The sequence below is a fragment of the Lagopus muta genome, chromosome 16 (assembly GCF_023343835.1).
Source record: "Lagopus muta isolate bLagMut1 chromosome 16, bLagMut1 primary, whole genome shotgun sequence".
Classification (NCBI taxonomy): Eukaryota; Metazoa; Chordata; class Aves; order Galliformes; family Phasianidae; genus Lagopus; species Lagopus muta.
In genome coordinates, this window is record NC_064448.1 from 7,468,752 (window position 1) to 7,496,621 (window position 27,870).

The 27,870-nt window shown below is 45.3% G+C and overlaps 1 protein-coding gene across 3 annotated transcripts; it reads right to left on the reverse strand.

The window, feature by feature from the left end:
* Window positions 1-1,185: 1,185 nt before the first annotated feature.
* On the reverse strand, window positions 1,186-15,064 carry LOC125701356 (somatomedin-B and thrombospondin type-1 domain-containing protein-like). Of its 3 annotated transcripts, none has more exons than XM_048963335.1 (6): window positions 14,732-15,064; window positions 11,634-13,249; window positions 9,255-9,449; window positions 8,282-8,360; window positions 7,001-7,177; window positions 1,186-2,159 (listed from the first exon to the last, which is right to left on the reverse strand). In XM_048963335.1, exons 2-6 carry the CDS (start codon window positions 12,169-12,171, stop codon window positions 2,042-2,044), a joined length of 1,107 nt encoding a protein of 368 aa, XP_048819292.1. In that variant the 5' UTR covers window positions 12,172-13,249; window positions 14,732-15,064; the 3' UTR covers window positions 1,186-2,041. The 3 variants fall into 3 exon arrangements, 2 of the variants coding, with proteins under 2 accessions (XP_048819292.1, XP_048819291.1); XR_007380219.1 differs by lacking the exon at window positions 14,732-15,064 and adding an exon at window positions 4,596-4,875 and having other exon boundaries at window positions 2,061-2,159; window positions 11,634-13,821; XM_048963334.1 differs by lacking the exon at window positions 14,732-15,064 and having other exon boundaries at window positions 11,634-13,816.
* Window positions 15,065-27,870: the final 12,806 nt, after the last annotated feature.

Below are 27,870 nucleotides of genomic sequence, written 5' to 3' on the forward strand. Positions count from 1 at the left end.
CTAAGGAGAGACTGCATCTTTTATAGATCCAGTACTCTTTTCTTACAGCATCTGGAAAGAGAAAGGAAGAATTTGTATTGTTAATCATAAAATAATGGAACAGTTTGGGCTGGAAGGGACCTCAAGGATCATAAAGCTCCAACCCCCTGCTGCATGCAGAGCCACCAACCTCCATATCTAATACTAGACCAGGCTGAATATTTGAGTTGATTTTGAAAGCAAAACATGTTTTCAACAGTGGATTCATTCTGCTGCTGACATGAGCAGCTGCCTCTTCAGGTTCCTGGGGCCCAGCATGGGGCTTCTGCAGGATAAAGAAAACCTTCCAGTGACTAAATGCTGCTATGATTACATACCTCCACTAAGGAATTGACTTCTAGTTAACAGAAGTTCCTCACTGCTGAAACCAGAACACTGCACTCTAGCTACTTACTCACAAGCCATTCCTCAGCAGATTGCATCCCTCTGTTCATAAGCCAGAGTTTTCCCAAGCAGGCCTGAAAGGCAGATTATGCCAGACAGTGAAGAACAAACTTTTTTTTTTTTCAGTCCTGCTACTCTGGGATCACTGCACTGTGAGTCATTAATTCAGAGAGAGCTTGTAGCATGTAATAAAAAGCAGAGCCTTGCTCTAAAGTCCCTACTGCGATGACCAGGAGGGGTGAAGTGCTGCTAGACTTTGCTGCACTACACATACACCTATCCTAATCAAGCACCTCTCCTCAGCCCTTTAATGTTTTATGAAAGATCCTCACCACAGACAGTAGATAGGATCTAAACAAGTCGTAATTTTGTTTAAGCAGATCCAGAACCAGGGGTACTTTGAAAGAAATATATTCTCTTTGCATGCTGGTAGGTCACAGGACAAGAGGTGGTGGCCTTAAGCTACACCAGCAGAGGTTCACATTGGATATTAGGAAAAATTACTTCCCAGAAAGAGTGGTGAGGTATTGGAATGGGCTGCTCAGAGACACGGTGGAGTCACTGTTCCTGGGGGCTTTCAACAAAAAAAGCAGATGTCCTACTGAGTAACATGGTTTAGAACAGTTGGATTGGATGGTCTTAGTGGTCTTTCCAACCTTAATGATTCTAGGCACTTACCTGCTGAAGCACAGCAGTTGACAGCAAGATTGCCTAGAACAAATGAGGTGGGGTCAGGCACTACAGAGATGGCACTACACAGGGTGAGCAACCTCACGCCAAGAGAACATTTTTATTTCCATTTATAGAAAAGTGTGAATATAAATCAGCAAGATATAAAGAAAACAATTCACATATTTTCCAGTTTAAAAGAAAAAACACAAGACTACAGATAGCCTCCACAGGTACGTCTGGGATGACTTGCTATTTAGAGCTCCAGGACTGCACTGCATTTGGGGGCAACTCCAAGATGCTCCTTGAAATGTGAAGTCCAACTCCCATTTACCTCTGGTACCTTCAATCCTCACAGATTGGAAAAGGCTCATTTCTAAGTTTTGTCATTATCTCAGCAGTGCAAGATCAACCTTATGTAAGACTGAGGATCAATATGGAACAAAGATCAATATGAAATGATGAGATTGGGGGAGGGAGATGAAGGAAAAAAAAAAAAAGGAAAAGATATATGAGTACAAGGATCTACGAAGAAATGCTATTGCCACAAAAAAGACACACTTGAGTTAATTCAATCTGTGTTGTGTTGTTGGTGGGGTTTTTTTTCGGTGGGACTTTAGAAACAGTAATTAAACTTGGATTTATAAGGATTTTTTTTTTCTGTTTTCTTATGTGAGGGAGGGGGTGAAGTCACTGGGGCCAGAAAAGCTTCTCTCAGGCAGAAGAGGCAACAGGAATGGATATACAGAGACTGACACTTCACAGCCAGCCTGATTTCTTTGGAAACTGTGGAGTAGAGCATTCAGGATGACCCAGGGCAGACAGCAAACTCTTGAAAGTAAGCAGCACAGCCTCTGTTGTGGAGAAGTCATTGTTTTGGTTATGGTTATTACTGCATGTTTGTGCCAGACAAGCCATCACAGTGCTCACTTGCTGGGACTGTCAGGAGTTAGATGAACAAGAAGCTGTGAACAGAAGGACAGGAGCAAGTGTCCAGCTGGCGAATTCTCTTCCATGTTCCACTGCAGCGAGGGTTCCCCACCGCCTGCCAGTGCAACAGCTGATTCCTGAAATGGAAGCATAAGAGGGAGAAAGTCAGCCTGCTGCTCTCCCACAGCAGGAAGGCACTCGTTCAAGCAAAGCAAATCACCTAGTAAGTTTAATTTAGGTTGCTAACACCTATTTTCACTTCATGGACCCAATTCTTCACTTCTGCTGCTGTAAAGAACTATCTGCAGCGACCTCCGCAGGGTTACAACAATGTGAAGCAGACCACAATCAGCCAAAGCAGCACACAGCATGGGTGTTAAACCCAAAAGGAGTCAGAGAAACATTCTGCAAGGCATCCATCAATCATTGCATGCAACCATTCACAAAATGATCCCACACCCCTGTAACTCCTGAAACAGTTGCCAGGTTGCAGAGTGGGCAAAATCAGTGGTTTTCTTTGTTAACACCATGCCTCTGCTCAGCAGGCAGAGCTCTATTGCCATCCATAGCCAATGAGATATGGAGTATTCCCAGCATGCAATCCACAGCATAGGTCTGTGTGAGGGACATGAGCATCTCTGGGTAACCATGTCAGTGGAACGCCTGCTGAAGTTTTTCTGTCTTCCTAAGAGCTGTACACTAACACAACTTCCTGATGCAGCTAGCTGAAGGTATCAAAGCTTCACTTGTTGGAACAAGCTTACTGACAGGTCTCTTAAGGAGAAGATGAAAAAAAAACTTAAAAAACCCAAACCACAACACTTTTCCTTCAGGCAGTCCATCGATACCTCAACCAGAACCGAACAGAAAAATATCCTATTAAAACAACCAAGCAGATCCACAGGCTATTTGTCACAATCAGTGGCTGCAGAAGAAATATTGGCCGGAGAGCCACAGAAACAGAAATTTTGCTGTAGCACAGGCTCACTGCAAGCAGCAGCAGCACAGGCTTTATTAAGATACTTACTCCCTTATGCGCACACAGACATGGATTTGAACATGAGACCTGCAAAATTCATCTCCGTGAGCAGCCAGAGCACGAGAAACACACACGGTGTGTTCCTTCCTCAAATTGATGGTGCAGTAGTTTAAAGGAATTCCTCACACCTTGTGTCTCAACACTGTCCTTTGGAGATGCACAGATACCACAGTTTGATACCACCTCATGCCCTGTGCAGAGGGCTGCCAGCAGAACAGCCAAACAGATCCCTAACTTGTTTTATAGTTCTGGAAACTGGAATTACTACTGCAGCTCCACACGGCTAACTCTGCCCTTAGTTTAATGAGATGTCATGCTCCAGAGCAGGGTTTTATGCATCACACATGGTTGGAAAAAGGCTCACTGTATTTTTCTCCTGGCTTAAGGTCATTTCAAAATACCAGAATCCACAGAGGGAGGATTAAGCTCCCCGATAAAGCAGGCTGCACACAGGGCAGACCCATACCTTTCAAAACTCTGGGCTGCAATTTTACCTTTAAAAGGCTTCACTGCTTAAACACATCAGCTAAGCTTACCAACTCCAGGCTAGCTGGTGGGGAAGGCAGATACTGACTTTATAAATCACATCCATCTACTCTCTTTCTCTCCCCGCCCAACAAGCATGAGCATAAACTACTGCAGTCCGGATGGATGTTTATGTGCTACCACCACCACAGCTTGCTCCAGATGATGAAGAGCAGCTGATCCGCCTCAACACAGGCTGAGTAACAATTTCACAGATGTCAAGTCTGCTGCTCTGGGCTTTATTTGTAGATCTTTCAGAATATGATGCAAAATTAACAGATCAATTTCCAGGTTTAATGCTCCACCTTGTTTATCTCATAACCTTCCAGAACAAAGAAGCCAATCGGAGCTACTGAATTATCCCACCTTATCCTCATCTGGTGGCCATAAAGATCTGACCACAAATCAGAAACGTGGGAAACTCCTGAGCTTGCATTCATTTCACAACAGGGGTTAAGATGAGCTAACCTCTACACAGTACAGGACAGGTGGAAGGCACAGACAACAACCATCTCTCTTCATTTTGACACATTTATAAGCCAGACTCCACTTAGACACAAGACGATAATTAGGAAATACTCATCAAAATATACCAGCATTGCCGAGTTTATTTTAAACTCTTGTCAGATGTTTTCCTTCCTGAGAGTCACTCTTGGAACAATATCTCAGTGAACTAAATGTTGGCACAAGCTGCTGAACCAACAGCGTGAGCAGAGTGGAGCACAGGCACGGCGTGGGTGTGACAGCAGCAGCTGTATGTGCATCACTGCACAGCCTGACAGACCCAGGGTAGTGCCATGGCACAGGCCAGCCACACACACTTGCTCTGAGGTCACCAGCAAGCTGCCCCTGGCTCTCTGGCAAAGTGAACAGTAGAGCTGCACAGGCAAAAATTCCAAATGAGGGTGAATTGAGCAAGCAGCCAGAGACTCAGGAGCAGATCTAAGTGCACTCGCACATGCAGCACACTGCATCCTAGGTGCCGGCATCAGCTTTGACCTCCCATCACCTTTTTTCTCAGGGCAGCAGTTGCCTTCCCATCTTCTTTTGCTGTTCTTTCCAAGCATTGTGCTTCTGTTCTCCAGCAAGTCCCAGCCTATTCTCTCACCATGTGACCTTCAGAGCACCACTCCATGCCAACACTGCATGCTCAGCTATGCCCACTTACTCTAATTGAAGGCAGAAACCTTTTCATAGACACTTCCCTCATCCCAATCAATGGCTGTCCCCATCAAGAGTCCAGTTTCTTCTAAGAGACCACGGAGGTCAGTTTTTTTCCACCAAGTAACCTGGTAAAAAAAGCATATTATTTCTAGAAAATAATTATGGGTTAGTTCTGTGCATATAAAGAACACCTATATGAAATACTTAGGATGTGACAGCAAGTAAATCAAGCGAGATATCCAGCCCTAACAAAGAACCAACTTGATCCACCATTGTAATAAGGTCACATAGTGTGGAAGAACACCAGACCGTGTCATGGAGGTTATCTAGTAGATGCATTTGAAAGGGAAGGGAGGCTTCACGTGCACACACAGGAGAAGGAAGCTGCAGTGTGAAGACATCACTCATAGCCTACTTGCCAGCTGCCCACTCACCTCTGACCAAACTGCTCAGCACTGCTGGATCAAGGAGGCATGAAATGCATCTCCACTGTTTTCTGCAGAGCTTTGAGCTTTGTCCACTGCCCTCGTCAGCCCACAGCAGCACTGCCTGTTCTGCAAGCTTACACTGCTACCTCGGTAATGAACTTAAGTGAACGCACACATTGCGTCAGCTTGGCACACACAGAGAGCTCATACCTGCCCAGAAAATGCCACAGACATTAGTTCATTTGATATTATAGGCAGTAACACTGGAGAGGTGAAAGCTTACTGTATTGAATGCTGTTTTCCCTGCTGGTTTTCACATGCCTATAACCTATGCCTACAGGAACAATTTCTAGGCTTTGCTTTGTTGGAGTGGATTCAAACCAGCTGCTGAGCCATGAGCTGAGTCTTGGTTCACTGAAGTCAGTAAACCAATCACCATTACCACTGCCCATCTCCAGCCTTCAGCCTGCTAACGTGGATCAGATCACTGTGATCCACACCATCACATTTTCTTTGTGTTTCTATTCCATGTACAGTGTTGTTCACCAGATAGCTTGGCAAATGAAAATGCCTTTCTCTTTTTGCAGCCCTAAGAGGAAATGAATTCCTGAATGTATTTTTTATTTCAATTAATCTGATGTTCCTTTCTGGCTCCAGAACTTCAGTAAAATAACATTACTGCAATCGTTTAAAATAACATTCAGATTGAATGCAAGTAAAAAACTTTCCTAGCCACATCAACAAGTCTTTGTTTCTTCTTTGCCTAAAAAGCTTTTGGAACCTTTGTACACAACAAGCTGAGGCAAGGGAGAAGAGTCCAACATGACTTCCTCTTACTAAAAGCCTGAAACACCCTGATAAAAGAGCCTTACTGGTAGTCCTGCTAGCGCAATCTTTTTGTGCTTAAACCCTAACAGACTCAGTTTAGAGCTCCTAATTCAAATGAACATACTGATTTCAACTTCTGTATGTTTTAAAAAAAATTCAACACAGTGACAAGTAGCATCAGCCCAGGCTGTTTTGTAGTTTCGTAGAATGCCTTTAACAAACTCAGAAGGGAGTTAAATTTGAAGAGCATTTCATCTCAGAGAATTGTATCTATCAGGACAAAAGCGATGCAGAAGCTGTGCCTCCAGTGACCACAGCAGAAGCTGTGGACCCAGGATTCCTCTGCTGCTGGCTCTGCCACAGATGTGTCACATCTTCAAGCCATTCCCTTCACCTTCACTGAAGTCCACCCAATCTTTATACCTTGGGTGCTCCCCATTAATCACCCCAAATCTTCCTCAGCTTTCCAGGGAAAGGATGCTGAACGAGCAGAGATTTAACAGTGCTAACATCCAAGTGCAGGTGCCAGCACTTAGCCCAAGCCCGTAAGCCAGCTACCACTTGCCAGAAGTGCTCACTAAGAGTCACCTGTAGAAACAAAATCCCTGGTTCTTAAAAAATCACTGACAAATTTTGTTTTATTAGACTGACCTGACAGGACTGTTAACCTTAGAGGTATGGCTGAAGTATCTTTAAGACACCACCACTAAAGAAAACACCAACTCACAACTGTTCCACTTAAAAGTCTGTGAGATTTAGCAGACCAAGTGCAGAACTTTCCAGTCCTGGCTCTGCCACTGGTTTAATACTTGACTTTTCTGCAAGAAAATGATTAGAAGATTTCTGGCCTAACTCACAGTATGCAGCAAGGATCACCAGCTAATACATGGGCAGTGCTCAGAGAGCTGAGCAAAGCACATTATGAAACTGGGACAAGCAGATCGAGGGAGGAGAATGAAAAATTCGGCATGAAAAAAGAAACCCAAATTCTTACCTTTGGCTTCCACTGCCATCCCCATAGCAATGCAGACTCTCAGAGTCTAAAGCCGGGTGCTGACACTCCACGCAGACAGTGTGGCCCTCCCTGAGGTACTGCATCCAGTGAGTGTATGAGTGGTGACTGTGCAGGCAGCCCTGCGTGATGGTCACAAGTTGGAACTCCACACAGTACCTGCAGCCAAAATAACCATCGAGGGTTAGCTTCATAACCAGTTTAGAGCCTTCTACAGCACTGGAAGAGCCAGAGTCAATTCAGAGACCACATCATTAATTAGAAACAAAAAACAGCAGAAACAGGCAGCCCAAAGGAGCTGAAGTGGCAGAAGGGTGAGTTTCCCATGCAATAAAGTAGCAGATTCTGTATCCTGAGAACTTACTCCTTTCACATAGATCCATGCAAACAGCCCCGTTTCCACTTCTGACACCAAGGCACAATCCCCCAAGGCAGCAACCCTCACAGCCCCACTGGGGCTCAGTGTGAACCCTCAGAGTCCCATAACATTTCTAATCCATCACACCTGTCCACATCAAACCTCAACAACATATCTAGACAGAACAGAAACTCTGCATTAGGAATACACACTGCTCTCTCATAGTAAGGACCCACAAGGTCCAGCTGGTAAATGATTCTCCTAAAGAGAAAAGACAAGGGCTGGACATACATTGGTTAAAGAGGTTACAAAGAAGTTTCATCATAGTGAGGACTGCTGAACACACACATCACACTCCAGTACCTACATTCTGACAGCACTCTCTTGTAGAGGAGCTGCTGCTCCACGTTTGGTGATTCTTCCTATCGAAGTCTACTGCTTCTTAAACTGTACAGCACATATATCACGTACACTTACAGTAAAGATGCATGTATAAACATTAATTATGATCTTTGGTTAGGAATCTTCTCAAGCAGCATCACTAACCACAGGCATGCGACTTTCAAAAGCTCCTTGCCTGGCATCCTACTGTGTAAAGATAGAGAAGACAAGCACTGAGCACTCAAACTGGACACTGACAAGAGCTGAAGTGACTGGTCTTTGGTTTACTGATCACACAGCCTTTCTCTATGGCATCAGTCTACCAGCCTTACAGCAAGGCAGACTCTCAGCTTTCAGCCTCTCTGCGGATATCGCTGCTACTGAGGAGAAGGCAGCACCTTGCCCTTGTAAAGTGCCCTGTCCTGGGGAGAGATGCTGGTTCTTATCAGCAGGAAGCCAGGCCCAAAGCTGCAGAGAAATATTCAAGGTAGAGTATGACCGTGCCTCTGTGCTGACCAACTTACCCCACTCTTTCACTGCCATCAGCTGCAGCTCTTTTTTTCCTTGCTTTTCCAAACCCTCCTGTTGTTATTAACGCAGGGACTGCATATATCAAAGAGAAAGAGTACACAGTGTAAGTGGTTACACCACACTGAGGCCGTCAATGTCTGCAAAACAGCGGAGATGGGCCTTTAATGTCACTTGGTTTTATCTTTGGCAGGAGAGAGAAACAAACACAACCGTGTATTTTCGTACTATTGGTTCCCACCAACCATTTCATTGAAGAGAAAATCTGTACTGTGGCCAGATTTTTGCCCTTCTTATCAGGCACACCCAAAGACAGAGGAGGAGGCAATATTTACCATTGGCATCAATGCAACAGGTTTGATAAAAGCAGTTGTAGCTAAATTCCAGACTGGATAGATTTTGACCCAAAAATAGCAGCAAATAAATCGGAAGCAGTTCTTCCAAAAAAATCAGTGAGGGTGTGTCACGAAAAATCAACCTGAACAAACTGAAATCAGACTTTTCCTCCAGAAAACAGCAGGAGGTTTCCCCTGCATGTATCCTGCTCCAGGGAAAAAGGCCATACCTTGCCTTTGATGGGTATTGCTCCTTCATGGCTTTTTGCAGATGACTCATTAATTAAAAAAATAGCATTCAACACACACTTCCAGAAGTTTTAAACCACCATTAATCTACCAACTCTATCAAAATTACCAGACATTTACCCTTGTGAGATCATGACAGGTCTGTAATATTTCACTTTTGAAATGCACCAGACCACAGTAAATGGCAGGAACTATTTTTAAATGTTGTCCCAGGAAGGATATCTCTACACCCCTGTGTGAAGAGCTCAGTTCTCAGTCCCACCAGACAGACCCAGAGCAAATCTGACGGTGTTTGAAAACAACTCTTTTCAAATAAAGACCAAATCTGCTGGCCCAAACAAGCCCTTCTCTGTTACTGAGGCACTTACATTTTCAGAGGACTTACTCAGGGACTGTTTACACTCTGTTCCTCGCTCAGTCCAGTACTCCACGCAGCCAGCCCTCTCCTCCAGGGCAGGACATGTCTCTCCTCCATTCTGGGGCTCCTGGATGACGTGCCTCCTCCGAACACGATATGTGGTCTTGCAAGGCTCTGCACAGCCACTCCAGGCACTCCACTGAGATACAACACAGGGGATAACTGGAGCAGTAAGAAACAAGGAGTGCAGAACGTTACAGAAATGAGTTTTTCTGTTTTCCCAGCTGTGCTGGTAGGTCTGTTCCCAGAAGCTCCAGCGAACCAAAGCAGTCCAGGCTGCATGTGGCACTCACCTCCTGCTATGCTGCTGTTAGCTCCAGTGCAAATGCACTTGCACCAGGGAACTGAGAATGTTTTGTATTAGACTGAATCAAAGGATCATGAGCAAGAGCAGGGGTGAATGCATCAAGCTCTTCAGTGGCCACAGGAGCATAGGGTGACACCGCCCCCCCCCCCCCCACCTTCACTGTCCTGACAACACTACTGAGAAACAGTTCTGCGGATGCTCAACCACACATTTGTTATTACAGCAAAAGATTACCTGAGACAAAATTGCCAAAACATTTCACTGCTTCTCTGTCCACTCTTCATCAGTGAACTGCACCATCTGTCCTGACTGAGCAGAAGGCAAAAGGAGAGTAGCATTCCAACCCTGGCTGTGCTGGCATCACTCCTTCTCCTGGCAGGACCCTGGCTGGCTGCCCTAGCAGCAGTGCTTGGCCAGCACAGGAGCTCCTGGCTGCCATCAGCAGCAGCGCAGCCTCACATGCCTTCTGTAATTAACTGTGTCTCACAACTCAATCTTCCTTGCCTGACTGAGAACAGAAACAGGAGCACATGGGCACAGAGGAGCTGAGACCTCACCATGATCCCGTTTTCCTCATGTTTGGGTGGCCTATATTCACTTTATCTCGGGTAGCTGTCAGCATGCACCACTGGACACAGTGGCTGGAAAGCTGTGTTGTGCCACTTTGCCACAGGAATTCCTGAGCTGCCCAAGATGTCTTTTGGGTACCTCAAGTTAAATGGGCTTCTTCTGGAAAGTTCCCTCATATCTCCTATATATTCTTCATCAGCTGCAGCCCCATTCCTTCCATTCCTGTACCTCATGACTGCATTGAGCCACAGTGCAGCAATGCATCACAGCAGCACTAAGGGCATCTGACTTCAGCAGGGCTGGTGCATGGATCTGGCAGGTCTGAGACATCACCGCTTCAATCTCCCACACACAGCAGCATTCCTGAGCAGCTCGACCCTGGTACCTTCACATGCTCCCCCACACCACACAGATAACCCCTAATGACTACTTTACTCTCATTGAAAACCACAACTTGCCTTCAGAAACTTTAGGGAGATCTTTCAAATGCCACTGCTTTTCTCCACCCAAGGGCACTACAAGGGTGCTTTTTAAACCCATTCAAAGATTAGGAATGAAAGCAATTCTCTAACTAAGATGCAGCAATGTCCATGGCTTGTACGCTGCCCAACCTTATCGTCCTCTCGTAATCCTATTTGTTTGGAATCTTCCGCTCTTTTCAGTTCCACTTGGCTTCAGACAGTAACGTAAACACCATAATAATTCTGCTTTAAAACCAGTTTGATAAAGGAGCTCCGTAAAGAAGGCCAGGCTGCAAGCGGACTCAGGCGAAGCGACGCGGCGCCGTCCCCGCGCACAGCCCCGAGCGCGGCGCTGCAGTACCGCAGAATCGCCACGGGGCGGCAGCACCGAGCTCAGTGCCGGGACGGAGCGCGGCGGCGGCGGGGAGAGCGCCCGCTGCCCTTCGCCACTTCCTCGTGCGTGCAGGCGCGGGTCTCACCGCTCGGCTGTGACACGGGCGAAGCACGCCATGGGCTCCTGCGGCCGCGCTGTCAGAGCGGTACCAGGGGGCACAGGCGGCACCGCTGCCTCGGGACTACGCGTGTTTAGGATCCCACGGGCACCGCTGCCCTGCACCCGCTCGGCAGCGGTCTGCAGAGCCGCCAGCCCTTGCTGTCATATTCTTTGGGCTGAACTATCAGTTTTCTCATTAAAAAGGCAACTGAACCACAAGAACAGCTGCCTAGAGCAACTGCGCGAAGGCGCAGCTATTCAAATTAAAGAACAACAGAAAAAATAAAGAAAAGAAAAACATTATATAAGCGGACAGAGCTCCGTGAGGATGCTGTCTGTTGGAAAAGAACGCGGGATGGCTTCGCTACTTAAAATAACGCCTGCTCAGCTCGCACCCCTCCCGGGCACTCAGAGCGCACCCTGCAGCCCTCGGTGCCGTCACGAGGATGCAGCCGGCTCCAGCCCACCCGCAGTCGCACGCTATCCGAGAGGCACAGCGACGGCTTTCTGCTCACCTGGGCAGGCCTGGGAGTAATCGTGGCAGCAGTCGAGGGTGTGCTCGCACACCTGGTCGCAGTAGCACGGCCCGTAGGAGCCGTCGGGCCGCCAGCCGGTGCTGCGGCAGGACGGGGCGCGGCCCGGGCAGCACAGCCCCAGGGCGGCACAGCCGGCGGCGGCGGGACTCGGGGCCGGGAGGAGGAGGAGGAGGAGGAAGTGGAGGAGTGGTGGCGGTGGCGGTGGCAGAGCGGCGGCACGGCCGGGGCAGAGCGGCATGGCGGGGCGGCACGCAGCGCAGCTTTGGCCCCGGCTGACGGAGCTCCGCGTCCCGCGGCTTTCGGGCGCTGGGAGGGAAGCGGCCGGCCCGCCTCCCAGAGCGAAAGGCAACGGGCGGCGGTGAAGACCCGCCCGTCTGAGCGCTGCCCCGGGCCGGGAGGGCAGGGCTGAGAGCTGGAGGCTGCGGCCGGGCACCGGCTGAGCTCCGGGTTCGTTGCGGTTCCTCTTTTGCTTTTGTTTTCCTGGCGGCGCCGGAATGTTTCTGTGCCTTTGTGGCATCTCACGGTGCTCGTGCAGAGTTCCGCGTGTGCGAAGTTATAAAAGTACGGGGTGCGATTTCCACGCTGACTGCCAGCACTTCGGAAATCGTGGTGAAGGATATCAGCCAAACCAAATGACAAAAGAGACCGCTTTTCCCCAAACTGGGCTCCAGCACACCTGAGAAGCCATTAAGCGCCTGAAGCTCTGTTCCCTCTCGGCTCAGTGGCAACACCTCTCTGCAGAATTATTCTGAGTTTTCTGTCAAATGCAAAGAGCTTAAAGCGATTAGAGCCACTCCCGTGAATTACGCAGCTGTTCAGGGGGATGCTAAAGGCTTGACTGTAACTTCTTCTCAAACAGACGCTGTAAAATATTGATCACAACAGCTGTTACACCTCACTGAATAGTGAGCTGGGATTTATAAAACCCACCCACTGAATTTGGTGACTGATTATGCCCTTGTATTAATGGTGGGTCTGGGCAGAGCATTCCCACAGTAGGAAACTGCAGCAAAGACAATTCTAGAAGAAGAAAAAAAAAAGAAAAAAAAAAAACTACCACAGAGTGATCAGTGGGCAGTGCTGGAGGCATAGGAGCGTTACAACAAACCAGGCATGGCAAAATATTCAAAAAAGATAAGAAATAAAAGGAACTTCAGCTTCTTTGTACAGCTGCAAATACCTGTGTCAAATAAAATTTTCATTTCATTTTCATGGCAGTAATCTAATATTGTCTCTTTGGAAATCACACACGTAACAAAAATCCTACAGTGGGCAGGAGAGGAAAGGGCAGAGCACTAGAACAAGAGGCTGCGGGGTCTAGGAAGCAGGAACGCAGAGATACCAGGTGTGTCAATTCCTGCCTCTGCCCATGAGTCACTCACTGACTGTGGGTAGGTCATTCAATCGATGTATGGCTCATTCTTGATCTAGAACAGGAAGATCAACATTCAAAAGGAGATTGCATTACTCAGCTGTTAGTCTACGCAACCCAGAGGACTGTGCAGCTCTTGCATAGTTAACTGAAGGGCAGTGATGGAGAATATTTCCCAGGTGTTGCTGTTTCCGGCACTGATGCTGCCAGTGTTCCAAGTCCCCTTGAAGCCAATACAACCACATTATTCCAAGGCACAGAAAACCAACTGAATAGAAAATAGTTTTAGAAAACAATGTGTCCACATAAACACTGCAGTTTTGATTGACTCTGTGCTATTGGGAAAATTGGATCTGGGTCCAGACCTCTCAATGGCGTTTACGTAGTTTACATTCAATCCACTCCCACCTAAAGCTCCTGGGAGCAAACTCTGTTGCTCATCTCTCATTCCTGGTCTGAAAAGAAAAGTTCTCCCTTGTTTTGGTTTGGCATTATCCTGGGGGATTTTTTTAGGACTTTTTTCCCCTCCTTCTTTCATGCACTAAAGAAAATAATGTTGAAGAAGCTGGGGAGAACATGGCCCAGGCCATGCTGGACCTCCCAAGCCCAGCAAGAAATCTGTTGCAAGCAGGACTGTTGGCCCTTTGAGAAAAATTAGGGCCAAGCAAGCATTCAGCAGCAGAACAGCTTACAGGGCTGCCCTTGGCAGTGGGAATTGTCTCTTCCACCCTACAGGGAACATCAGGAGGCAGGTCACCAGGGCAGGTGGAAAAGCTGTTTTATCTGCTTGTGCAAAACACAGCTGCCTTCCCTGCTAGCCTTGCAGGGTTCCTTCCCCTCCAGCTCATTTCCCCTACCTTAATTAGGCTGCACTGGGCTGGAGCTGCCACTGACCCAGTTCCCAGAGGCCCTCCTGTGCCCTTCATTAACAAGGATGGACAGAGGATGTCAGCAGATGGAACGTCCCTCTCAAGTGACAAAGAGAAGCTTATCCTCCCTTCTACCGGGTAGTGCTCATCACTGTCCATTAGTGCTCCTACCATGAGCTGCTCCACCCATCTGTGTAACGGGGAATGCTGTCCAATACCAGCAGCTCCTTAAGCTTTGTTTTGCACTAATTTCCTCCACCTAAAAAAAAAAAGTCTGGGTACTTTTACCCTATCTCCTATATATCCATTTCTGTATCTATCTGTGTCACCTGATGATTTACACGCACAGTGTAAATGCATTAGGAGAACAGTATTTCCTTTGCTTTGTTTGTACAGTCTCTTGCACGTTACATCCTTTGTTCAGGACCTGGATTCTTGTGCTCTGCAGCAGTGAGGAAACTCAGAAAGGTATTGGTGCACAGGACAAAAAAAGCTAATTCTGGTTTAGAGCATCAGATTTTCATCTCCATTGTGGCAGCCAAGTCTGTAAAAGCATAAAAGGAAAGTAGCCAACCAAGTGATCTGATTTCTTGGAGCTGATTTCTACAGCTCTGTGTGGGCCACAGGAGAACTGGCTGCCAGCTCGTGCAAACCCTTCTCAGAAGGCTCACAAGGGATGCTCTGCTTTTTTTTCTGTTTCAGTGAGAAGTACCATCAGTTCATGTGAGCCTTCAGAATATGACATAAATCAACAGAAATGACAATAATAGTTGCCCAAAACAAAGCAAAGCTCAGTGTTCCCACCTACACTTTTGCTGCTGTGAGCAGATACCTACTCAAAAATTGATTCCAGCAGGAGAGTCTGTGCCCTGTTGATGGCTGCTCTTCTGTGTATCCTAACTCATTCCCAGAGCTGAGCAGCATGCAAGGGCACACATTTCCAGGCTTTGCTGATTAGACTTTTAGCAGTGTGGACATAAACAGGCTATGCCCTGCTAGGTGGAGAGGAGCATTGGAGGAATTCCAGTTGCAAACAGCACCTTTGTTCTCAGCTTTTGAATACCATCAAGGAAACCGATAAACTCTCAGAAATGTTAATGTTTTCAAAGAAAAGCTGAGACAAATAATCCAGTGTCCTACCACTGACAAACCTAATAGAAGGAACAAAACTCCAGAACCAGGAAACCCAGTGAGATGCCCTCACTTCCACTGCCAACCTTTAAATGAGGTCTGGGAAGGGGTGGATCCTGGCTTCAGCCATTCCTGTCACTCAGGTGCAATGCTTGCAGCTAGGTTCCCCTGGGTTGGCCCTGCCTTCCCACCTGGTGCTCCATCACTGGTTGAAGCTGTGGCTCAGCATTTCTGCTATACTCCTCCCAGCCCCCCAAATAAATGATGTTTCAGCAGCCTTTGAAATAGGCTGTTTCATTTCCAGCAGTACTCATATTCAGATGCAAACTCTAAATTTCTTCTTGCTTCTTTCAGGCTGCTGCTGTGGCTGAGTAGCAGCACTTGCTCTCAAGCCCTCCCTGCCTGAACCAAAGTGGGGCAGTAGAGAGGAGGACCAACGCGAAACCAAAGTGACCGAACTGCCCCATGCTGTTCTTAATGAACTCTTCCTTTCAAGCTGTCCTTTGTGCTGTGCTTCACTGCCCAAGTAGAATAGGGGCAAGCTGGCCACATGCCAAGGCCAAAGCCACCACTGTGTTTTTGTGCTCAGGGCACTTATCTGATTCTGTAGTTTGCTGGATGTTTTCTCATCCCAGATCCTTCTCTCCATGTGGCAAATAGAAAAGAAAAACAAAAGGAAAAAAAAACAAGAAAAAAAAACCCTCAACACAGGAAAAGCAGGGCAAACAAGCAAAAAAAATCTGTCTGCCTTTAATGATTTACCCTACCTGGGTATTCCGTTGAAGCTTCTCACCTGAGAAAAATATATATTTTTTGTGCTTAACTGCCTTCCCTGTGTCCTGGCAGCAGGAAATGTCTGAATCTTCTCAGCCCTCCATCCCCAGGCCTGAGGATGCTGCTCTTCTGCTCCTGCCTGTCCCAGCTCCCACAGAGCAGCTCAGGGCACAGCTCTTCCCAGCGCAGCTCTAAGACATCCTCTGACAGCTGGTTAGCAACCTCTTGCTCTGCCTCAGAGCTGCTCTCTCCATTCCAGAGCAGCAGGAAGAAAGGGAATGGAGCTCAGACTGCTGTGAAAAAAAGCTGCGCATTTATTTAGCTGTTAGGAAATCTACGAGAAATACCTATCTCCCCCAGTACCTGTGTTTAGCAGCAGCTAATGCAGATGCCCAGGAAGGAGTATAAGCTGTATAATGTTTTTTCCCCACAGTGCTTTCACACCTTCTGATAAATTTATCTCAAGAATTCCCTAATAGGTCGTGCCTATGCCTCAGTCATAGTCTCAGTATACAAATTTTCTTCCATCCCACTTCAAACTCGCATAAACTTTTAGCACCCACAGCCTCTCATGGCAGAATGCCATGCCACACAGAGCACTATGTTGTTTTCAACCTACCATCAGTTAATTTAATTGGAATTTCTAGTTCCTGTATTAGACAGCGAACAATCAATTCTCATTTACTTTCTCAAAGCCACTTGGGATTTTATAGATCTCCACTGAATTCTCCCTTAATCATCTCTTTTGCTGGTGGAAGGCCCACCCTGCCCAAGAGAGCTGTCAGGGCTGTGGGCTGAGCTGAGGCAGAGTGCATTGGCCCAATCACAGTGTGAATTCATGCTGTTAAGGCCAAGAGAAAAAATTCACACTGGCAGATGTCAAGGGTTATTGCTGAAAAAAATCATCTTATATGTGAGAATATTTAAATGCAAGAATGAAGAGCTGTTTTTATTATTATTTCTTACCAGAAACTCAAAATAGTTGTAAAAACCAGAGATGCTGGATGATTTGCTTTCATACCTGCTCCTGCTTTCTTCAGATGCCTGTCTGCCTACTTATCCCAGGCAACCTGTACTGAAAGCCATAATTGAAGAAGTGTTGGGGAGTCAGGAAAGGGAGAAGAGGCTTCAAAAGGGCTTATTTGAGAGAAGGGCTTATTTGAGAGAAGATTGGTGGAATTTTCTTTTATGCAAAGAACCCTTCTGCAGGGATCCTAATGCCACTTTACTTGGAAGAGGTTCAAACTCTGCACTGTGATTCTCTTCTTTGCAGCGTCCTCTGAGTTCTCAGAATAGAAGTGAAAAGACCTATGAATGGCACTCCCTTTCTGTACACATTGGCTGGCACATGGAGACATGGGATGAAAGTTCATACCAAGTAAGATTCAGAGATATTCCTGACAGATTTGCTATCACACCAGAACCCCATATGGTCTGAGATGCCAGCTCTTGCTGTAGGAGAGAAGAACATCAAATCAAATAGTCCTAAACAACACCTGCAAGCAAAGCCCACCCACAAGCAGTCCTATACCCTGATAAAGGGATGGGAGCTCATTATGGGACTGCAGGGGATTTTGGTCAGCATGCCTGAACTGGGCTATTGACACAGAGATCTAAAAGCATTTCAGTCAGAAAATCAATCCCTTCTTGTTAGACCTGGACTTTTCTGTGTGCTCAGGAGCCCAGCAGACTGCACATCCCTTCAGCCATGCCTCTGCCACCCTTGCATAACCCACACTCACCTGGCTGCAAAGAGGAGAACCAAAGTAGCTTTCCATACAAAAGCAGTGTTTCCCAGATCTCTATCCCTTAGGTCCAAAGTGTATTTTTTCCTGCTCACAAATGTCATGTCTTCATAGTACTGCTGAGAGAATCCCCACCATGGCACAGCAGTTACGGCTGTGCCTTTATCACAGCAACAAACACTTTCTTGGATTTAAACCTCAAGCACATTTGCCCTCAATAAAGGCTTCATCTCAACACAGCAAAGCCAGTCTCTCAGCTCTACACATGGGAAGTGTCATTTGCTTATTCTGCCTTCTCTCACTCACAGTGCTGCATGGTAGGACTGTGGGGCAGTTGAGGGAGAAGCAGAGAAGCACCATCATTCAGTTCAGATGCGTGGCATGCACAGGGAGCAAGGATGGTAGCCTTCCCCTCCTCCCCTCTACCCAGAGCCATTCCACAACCCCATCATGTACAAACCCTCCATGAGAGCAGGGCTGTGACTCACCGTAGGGCATAAAGGAAACAAACTCGTTGTCATTAAAAAGCTATTACATTTAATGAGTGCTAGAGAGGATTCAAAGTGGTCGAGAGTGTTATTCAGAAAATAGGGAAGATAAATACTTTAATAAGAAGCTTTTAGTGGTTTTCTCTCTGGGTCTTTTGCTTCCCCAAATAAAAGGAAATCAACCAGCTTTTCTGAATCCAGTACTTCGTGTTCTTCTTTCTCTTTTCATTAGAGAAAATGAAAGAACAATTTCTGAAAGTCTGAGCCATGAGACAGAGCCCTGTGAATGAGGCATGCTATATTCCATCTCCCAAGCTGAAGAAAAGCCTCAAACAAGTTTGCATTCAGGTCAAAACCGGTATTTTTACCCTGCCTACGAAGGGTCAGAGTATCACCTGGCTCCACAAAGCATTACTGAGAATCTTAAATCCAGACTAACCCATGGCAAGGCACTCTCTAGGAAAAGAAGCACAATGCCTAAAATTCTCCATCAATTCCAGAAGCTACACAATCCTCTCCCAAATTAAATCAAAAGCAGGGCCTTGTTTTTCAGATTCTTCCCAAGCTATTCCCATTCTCCTGCTTTCACCAGCTGCCTCCACTGCCACCACTTCCTCCTCTAGTAACACTCCTCCAGCAGCCACACCACACCAGAAGATTCCTGCAGGCAGAAGCAGCCTTCCCTGACTCAGAATGCAGGTCAGTGCTATAGAATGGTCCATGGGATTTTGTTGCTGATATTTAAGGATAGAAAAGATCACCAGAGTCCTGTACAGCACAGCACCTTTCCTTAGTCCAAAGAACCTGTGGCTGAACTGCAAGTTGACTTTTTTCTTTTCTCTTCTTCTGCACAGACCATTTTATTCCCTTCCTACAAGAAATCTCCAAGGGCATATGAGTCACTGTCACTCTAGAGATGAAACAAGAAATACGTGCCACCCCCCTTCCAGAAACAGCAGTTCCATTCACATCCCACAACATCAGTCTTCCCAGTCATCATCATTCCATCTCACTTGGCTAATGCATTCTCAGTAAAAGAGCTTGAGACCTCAGACCACCATTTCTGCTTCTGTAACTGCAGGGAAACAGCTGCGACTTGGCATAGGTCAGAATACAGGTCCCTTAACTTTTTGTAAGTGGTTATCCATTAGATTAGGATGAAAACACTGACATCTTAGATGTACTTGTTACAGAACAGGAAGACAAACATGTTCTGTGTGTGCTTTTTTTTTGTCGGTTTTTATACAGAACTTTCTTAAGGAAACAATAAAAAGCAGATGTTATCCTTCCATACAGCAGCAGATATACCCAAGGCACTTGTATGTCTCAGGCTAAATGTATCCATCCGCAGCTTAACACAAACAAACAAAAAAGCACCCACTGAAACCAACCCACACTCATGTTTATTAATTTACTGAATTATCAAGTCAGTTGAGCTGGCTTAGGAGGCACAAACACAAGCAAGAGGCATGCAAGTTACAGCGTCAGGCTCTGGTGTGACAAGGCACCACTCATCTCATGGGACCCTGTGCAATATAAGGTCATTTGGGAAGTCCCCCATCATTTCTTCAATGCAGTTATCACCCCCAGCCATGAATTTCACTCTCCTAAATCTCTCCCCAGATGTTAGGAAGACAAGTAGAGCAAATGGAAAGCAAATTCTAAATTTACGCATACAAATGCTGCATAAACAGAATGTGGAGGTGTCTTTCTAAGTTCAAAATGTGCTGAAGTATAATGTTCAAAATGTTACGCTGCACACAGACAACAGTTCTGATTAACCAGGCTCAGTAATGAGGTACAAGAGCTGCAGAAGAAAGCAAATATGTTTACTACAACTAGTCTTAATTTTGAGTGTGCATCCAAAACCTTGGCTTTCACAATTGGTCCAGCACTTAAGTTTCATAAATATAAATGCCCTGTTCACAAAGGGTTGACATTAGTCAAGTTTTTAGCTGACATTTGTTAACAATGCTAATAAAACAAAAAAAAAAATTCTGATTATATTGTCAAGACTGAACTTATCTGAACACAATCTGGCTCTGCACTCCAGGTGCTGCCTGCATCACACACTGCTTTTATCAAGAAGCCAAAGAGGTCAGAGAACAGGACTCAGCTTAATGTCTGCCATGCAGAGTTCCTGGAAGAAGCCACCAAGGCAAGATGTCAGTTTGACCCACACCAGTTTGCCTGCCAAAGGTAATCTGAGGGCTTCTCGAGCACACCGTGAGTCAGATGCATGTTGTGCAATCTGCCAATCAGTTGGTGTGGAAATTACCATTTCAGTGTTGTAAACATCTACCAAATAGGCCTCATTTGTGCAGGCAATTTGCGTCTTCACTGCGTCTTCTACCTTGAAGAAGCATTTGTAGAACTAGACCTAGAACAAATGAATCCTAAATTCTAGACCCTCATCAGCCGTGGAGCCATTCTGCCTCTTGAAATCCAGGTTTCCCCTTGTACTAGCAGACAAAAAGAAGTCCAAAATAGCAAGCTGACCCTTGTAAATTAATAAAGTTTCAGTTAATCTACAAAGCAGCAGATGCTCATTTGCTCTTAGGTGATGAAACCAGAGGCCTTATCTACAAGAAATGCATTTCCATAGGAGATTCAAGGACAATTATCTGCACAAATTCAGTCTCTGCAGATGATGGCTAATGGCTAAACACTTTGCAGCACATTAATAAGAAGGAAATAAACATGTTGTGAAGGAGAGCTAAAAAACAAAGCATTGATCCAAACTCCCTAAAGTCAACTCTCAGCATAAAGGGTCCTTTTTGTGACTGGCATTTCTGAGTGCAATAGGGGAAGAGCACACAGTAACAGCAGCAATGAAGATAAACACAACCTTTAGTATTAGCTCACCTATTTAATGGTTTTATTTAATTGATACAATTTACATGGCAGAAATGATCACATTTATTTTCTACAATGACAGGAGAAGCTGTCATGGGCATTGGAAGGCATTAATCCATCAAGTATACATGTTCACTGGATTTATTAGCAAGGATAATTGCACGAAGACAGGAGTTTCCTGATATTCTCGTATCTGAAAGTGCATTGTTTCAGATTCTTTTGCATTCTTACTGCTTTTTTTTTTAGGAACGCCCTAATTAGCCACTGTGGAAGTTATACAACCAGAGGATGCTAAGATTTAAGAAGAAGGAAACTGCACACTTTCCTTTTTGCTTTCTCTGAACTGGTTTTGCCCTGGGGCCTCACAGCAAGTTTACACAGGCACAACACCAAGTTCACCTGTCCAGGTCTTCCAGTAGTATTCACCTGGTGTCTGACTGTCTTGAGGATATGGGCCATAAGACCTTACATGTTTTCCATAGTGTGGAGACAAGTGGCAATTTTGGACAATCGTGCTACAGATGGTAAAGGGATGCAATTTGCTGAATGAACAGTCTGGAATGAGAAAATTAAACGTAACAACCGCCACAGGGTTTTGCAATTCTGTGAGTCTTACAGATAGTGAACAACGCTGCAGTTGCATGGGATCATCAGTTTTAGAGTAAACCTTGTCCCTGCCAAGTTGACCACGATGAAGTGACTGAGGGAGTGCTGGCAGCTAGTGAGGACCTGTGTATTATAGTAAGATTTGGGTGACCAGTGGATGATCCAGCCATGAATTGATCAAGATGATCCTTGAAGCCGGAGGCGTTCTTTGAGGTTACAGAGCTGTCTACAGAATACAAAGCTATCGCTCAGTGGTTAGACCAGAATTCTAACCTAACACATTAGCAAAAGATGTTTGACGTTTTTTGTTTCTTTTCTCAAAACTGTATTTCCATAGACCTTTGTGACTCCACCAAGTCACTTTAAAAATCAATAAAGCATTGTGAGTTTTTGTCTAAACCATATTACAGCATTGCCATCAACAATGCACCTGACTCTGAAAGCCTTACAGAAAACATTCAGGATGGGACATCCGGATGACAGAGGAGGTCACTAGACTTTAAATAATGTCATTTTAAAAGGATTTTAATGATATTCCTAATGAGTTTAAGAAATTGGCATTGCAAGCCCAAGCAACCTTTGCTCCCAGTATGAGGGAACTGAAGATGAAAGCCTGTGGGATGCTCCTAATAATTCCATCACAGTTCTCTCTACAGAGCTAACCCCACCATCCCTCAGGGATCTTATGTAGGTTTACAGATCAGGCAGACCTACAGGAAACCACAGCTCACTGACAAGCCTGTCACCTGTGGCTGAAGCCAACAATGCACTCCTGAAGACCTGAAAGCTCCTGTCCTCCACTAACCCTGCTGGCCTCCCACATGGCTTTATATCTCCCTCCTCATAGCTCCTGAGCCACAGATGGAGGAACAGTGCTGTGATGGATAGACAGACTCCATTAGACAGCGGGAACGTCTGACAACACCCAGGTGTCAGTGAGCTTTCTTTTTCACTGTGAGAGAAAAATCCTTAGGCTCTTCCCTGGATGCACCTTTGTCAGATGACCTGTCACAGTTCAGAAAGGCAGAAGGCAGCCTGCACCAGAGTAAGAGGCACCCACTTGGCAAGAAAAGGTTGTATCACATCTCTCACACAACAGGCTATGAGATCTTTTGTGCCCATCATGTCCACTTCATGTAACACAGAGACCATGCACCCAGCATTTGTAGTGCAAGTCTGGCAGTCCCAGCCCTGACTGCCTGCATTCCTTCACTGAGAAAATCCATCTATGCTTCCCCCCTGCTCTGCTTTATTCTTACAAGTACCTTTCTCCAGAGGGATAAAAGAAAAAAGGGAGCCAGGAAAAGAAGAGTAAGGGGCAGATTTGTACCTGCTATATAAAACTAACAAGATGACTCCTCACCATGCCTTCTACTTGCCAAAAGGCTAACTAAGTAAGAGTAGGTCTACCTGGTCCATTCCACTAGAGGAAAAAAAAAAATCAGTGTATTTGTATACAAAGACATCCACCAGGTCACATGATTGCATAATAAGACACCACAGTTCATCACTTTCTCTCTCATCCCCATAGATGTTACTACTTGCCTTTACTTCTAGCAATCTGACATTGAAGGATTCTGACATCACTTTGGTACTTAGCATAGCACTCTAGATCAAAGGAAAGACTGCCAGGGAGAATGTGTCATAGTTCAGAAGAGTGACAGGGTTTGCAAAGGGAAGCCATGACCAAGTGCAATCGAGACCAGCTGCATGTGTGTCACTGTCATGATACAACACCAACTGTTGTGGACCATGTGCCCATTGTATTGTATAGGTTTAGGTAAGCTACAAACCAACAAGAGATGCAAATTGCTGTTAGCACCTCTGACAACCATTTTTCCAGGCAGTTTTCACAAGCTCCATTAAGGTGTTTCCACAGCAACATAAATTGCTGATTAACAGAACTTCTCGGACAATTCCAGTCCTCCTCTTGAAATTTCCAAGCAAATTGTACCTACAAATATTCTGCTGTAAAACACCATCAGTGAATGCTCAAAGGAAAAGTCTTCTCTGAACTGTTGTTGTGAAGGGCCAGACCCACATCTATAAGAAAATGGATTTGCTCTCAAAACAGATCTTATCTCAGGAGAATAAAATGTTTTTCTCTCTTCTTGGTAGACAAAATTCTTAAGAACATGAATGAAGACTAAGTGTAACAGGAGCAACACTCCCATGAGCCTGCTGAGGATTTGCAACCAGAAGCATGAAGATAGCAGCTCATGAGTAGGGCAATGTCTACAACCATTACAGATGTGCAGCACAATGGAAGTGCACATACAGTTATTAAACAAAGACAGAAGTAGACTTCAGTGTTTCTTCTGAGAAATGGTATCCAGGTTCAATGCTTCCTAAGGGCCAGGCTCTATCCTGGACTGATGTGCAAGCATTCCAGGGTATGTGGGAGGATCAAAAGTCTCACCCTTCCTATTACAGAACAGCTCTGAACCAGAAGCAGTATGCTGTTGAACACATTTGAGGCCACCCACAGTGGGAAATACAAGCACATGTGGAGCAGAAAGCATTACTTACCCCAGGCCAACCCCTGGGTGCTGATGTACTGCACTACCTTTGGAGAGCAACTTTCAGGAACGAGCTTCAGGGAATTCATCTGGGCAAGCAGAACCATGTGGGACTGCATCTGCTTACCTACCACACTCAAGCACTAGATGAGCCTGCTGGAGGAATGCTTACCACCTGGAGATAAACAACATATCTTACTTCTTTGTATAGTCAATGCTGAGATCACATCTGCTAGTCTTTCTTACCCCGGACATCCTTGCTGAGGAAGGTTACCCAAAGGAGCGTGTGTACAGAAATGAGGACAACACTTGGCTTTAATATCTGGTTTGAGAAAAGGCTACAGAAGTCAAGCTTATTCTCAGCACTAGAGGGAAGACTTCAAGGTGACCCTGCCACAGCATGCAAAATCAAACAGCAAGTGACAGGCACCAAAGAAGTGCAGACTCTCCAGTGGATGCTTTCGAAATACAATGTTAAAGAAATCAAGCAGATCTCAGGTAACTCAGAACCAGTCCTGAACATATTTCCATGAACTTATATATGATCCTAGAGAACGTAATGGAACTGCTCCTAATTTACACCATGTCTAGCACAAAGTACTTTATCTATCATCTTCAATATTGAGCTGGCAACGTTGTGCCAGCAGATCCCACAGTGCCAAAACAATCCTGGGTTGCACTGAGATGGCAGACTTCACCCCACTGCTTCAAGGGAAAAAGGGTGGAACAGGAAAGGTTCTAACTGCATAACTTTTAAAGATAAGCTGTTATAGGAAGAAACCCCCTGCTTCAACAAAAAATATTTTTTCCCTGTCTGTAGGACAGCTTGAGCATCCTTAAATCTGTGTCTTCCTAGAACAATTACAAAACCAAGTTTTACTTCATTGCTGTCCACAATAGTGTCTAGCCTGTTAACACAGCTGATAATTTAGTAATTTTTTCTACTGATGAACAGAGATTAAGGCAGAGACAACAATACAAACAGTAGAGGCAGCAATGAGTACAAGGACTGTGCTATCCCATAAGCTAGTGCACCCACCTAACAGATGGGTCTAAAAAAGTTAAACAATCCACACGCAGTCAAAAAAACATTTCTGAATCTTAGAGAATACAAATGTGAAACCTCTTACTGTGTATGAAAACACAGCTATTAAAAGCAACATCTAGAGCAATAATCTGTGCTATTTTCCTCTCAAATGCTCATGGCACCAAGAAACAGAGCTGTTTCAGAAAAGTAAACATTTGCTTAAACATATCAGCCTAGTAGTTACCCAAGTATATTCAATACAACAATTGCCTGTTTCTGTTGTAATTGATGGAGCTGACAAATCCTGTCTTTGTCCTCACTGCTCTCTTCAACCACCTCACTGCAGCAGAATAAGAGCCCAGGACACACTATGATTTTCCTTTGCTTGTCTCTTAGAGATGGCAGGGAGCTCTCTGTGAAGAGATACAACAATCAGAACAGGCTCTCAGTCAGCCTTTGTCCAAAACATTCCTTCTTGCCTTCATTACTTCGTTCAAAACAGCCAGCTGTCACAGTCAGGGGTGACCAGTGTCAGCAGAAGTCAGGCAACACTGGGGCAACAAATGCCAGGTGAAAATTGCTTTTAAATTCAGTGTAAATCTCCCATCTTTTAACAAAGGGGCTATATTGAGAGATTTTCAAATGGGCTGATTTTACCTGCATTGATAGAGCCAATAAAGTTTATTTCAAGGTTTCTCTATTACCAGGGAAGCTTAATTCACAGCACAGTTGTAAGCTGTAGTACTACAAAGCCCATTGCAGCTCAAGTTTTTGAATAGCTTGCTGTTACACATAGGGAAATCACCTGAGCTCAGAGCACAGCAGAGTGTTCAGAGCTGCTACAACCACACTCAGCCTCTCATAGGGATGGGGATTTGGAGCACAGGTCTGGAAGGAGTGCCAGGGAAGGCCTGCTAGAACCAAATCAGTTCCAGAAAGTTCATGGCAGCAGATGTATAATGAAACAGTACCTGTGGTGCCCTGCTGTTTGCAGGCACATTAGAAACCACACCAGAAAAAAAAAAAGCTTTGAAACAAAAGCCTGTCAGTATAGAAGAGCACCTCTACCCTTCCAAATATAAAAGCCTCTGACAAGTTCAGATTTACTTGCATATGACTTTCAGAATTTCTCTCCACTGTCAAAGTAATTGTTCACACAGACAAATCTCAAACACTGGTCCACTGTTACTACAGCAAACTACTATAGTGACAAAGTGAAAGCATCCCAACTATAAACACACACAAATGAGCAGTTGATGAGTAAAACCTGTCTGTTTGGACCTTAACTAAGCTTTGGGAGAGGTACACACACAGCACCCTCTGCAGCTGCCAGGTCAGATCCCTGAGCCCGGTTCACTGTATGCAGTTCAGTTCCCCCAGATCACCAGCCTGCACCCACCCTGGAATGCTCCCAAATTGCTTACAGCAGATCAGCCACCTTCAGTGCTATCATTCATCCTTGCACATATGTGAGTAGCACCAGAAGTTCAATCCTAACCTGATTTCTTGGCAAGAGATAAAAACACACAAAGGACTTTTCAAGATACACCTGTCCCATTGGACAACTAGCAGTCTCTACTCCACAGTCCATAGAAAGCTTGCTGGTAGATACTATCATTAGATTAAGTTTGATTAGCAGCCCTGACCCCTCGTCAGTACGTTCCTTCAAGAGATTATGCTGTTCATAGTTATTGAGAAAAATCTCTATCCAGCTTAATGGAAGACTCCTTTTTACATGCTGATTAATAATTTTCCATCATCACTGTATCCTATTGGACATACATGCTCAAGAGCACTCAGTTCAAATATCAAATCCCCTCCTACAATGACTGAAACTGTTATTTACAGTTATAAGAAATGGAAACGCCCTGCAGAGATTCTAGGGGCTGTAAGTAACTACCAAGCTGTTAAGTATTAATTAAGACATTGCTATCAAGCAGTAAAAATAGCACTTACTTAAAATTTAAGGAATTATTTCCTGCTGCATATTTCCTTAGCCTGTTATCCACTCACTTCTCATTTTTGTCCTTCAGGTGCTTCAAGAATTGTGGCTGCTGGGCTAGCTAGCTTTCTGTAGGGCATAAGTACCCAGTTGCTTCAGGCAGCATGCAGGACCCATCAGAGCTAGCCCAGGACTAGCAACACACAGACAGGGGCCATGCTCCCCAGGAAACTAATGAGGCTGCAGGGTTGGTTTGAAAATGCATTCCTAATGAATGTACTAACTAGTGTGCTGCTTCTCAACGGCAGCACTGACCACTCAACGGTAAGTGACTACTTCCATCACTAGGCCTAGGGTTTCAATCTCAACTTGTGTTGTTTGAGACACTCATTTAATACAAGTCCCAGCTTTCCACAGCAGCTTGAATTCAAGAGGCTGTTTTACTTCATTTGCATTGCCAATGGGCTATACAAATGCTATCACACCAGGACCTGCATGAGCCATCTGCCAAGGTCTGTTTGACTATGTACTATGGAGACACCGTTTGATTGCCAGGCTGATGCTCCTAACAGATGGAGAACACCTTCACGCAGAAGGCAGACTTACCACTATTCAGCCTCAAGTGGACATTGCACAATGCAAGTTCACTGATAAAATGTTTTGCTCACATTGAGACCAGGTGTGTGTATTTCACAGAGCCACTACAAGTCTAGAGGTACAAGAAGCAACAATCTCTAGGGCTCCAACTACTTCTCTGGTTTTGGGGAAACCATCTTGTTCAGTGTTCCCCTATTTCAGCACATAGATAATTAATTCTCCTCCTCTGCATATCAGGAAGGCTGCCAAAAAGCATCCAGGGGAAGGTTGCAGGAGCTGAATCAACATCT

Coding starts and splice junctions, on each gene's coding strand:
- LOC125701356 (XM_048963335.1), bottom strand. CDS start 12,171: ATGCCACAAAGGCACAGAAACATTCCGGCGCCGCCAGGAAAACAAAAG. Junction 8,361..9,254: donor AGAGTGTAAACAGTCCCTGA/GTAAGTCCTCTG, acceptor TGATATATGCAG/TCCCTGCGTTAATAACAACA. Junction 7,178..8,281: donor GATGGCAGTGAAAGAGTGGG/GTAAGTTGGTCA, acceptor TTTTGGCTGCAG/GTACTGTGTGGAGTTCCAAC.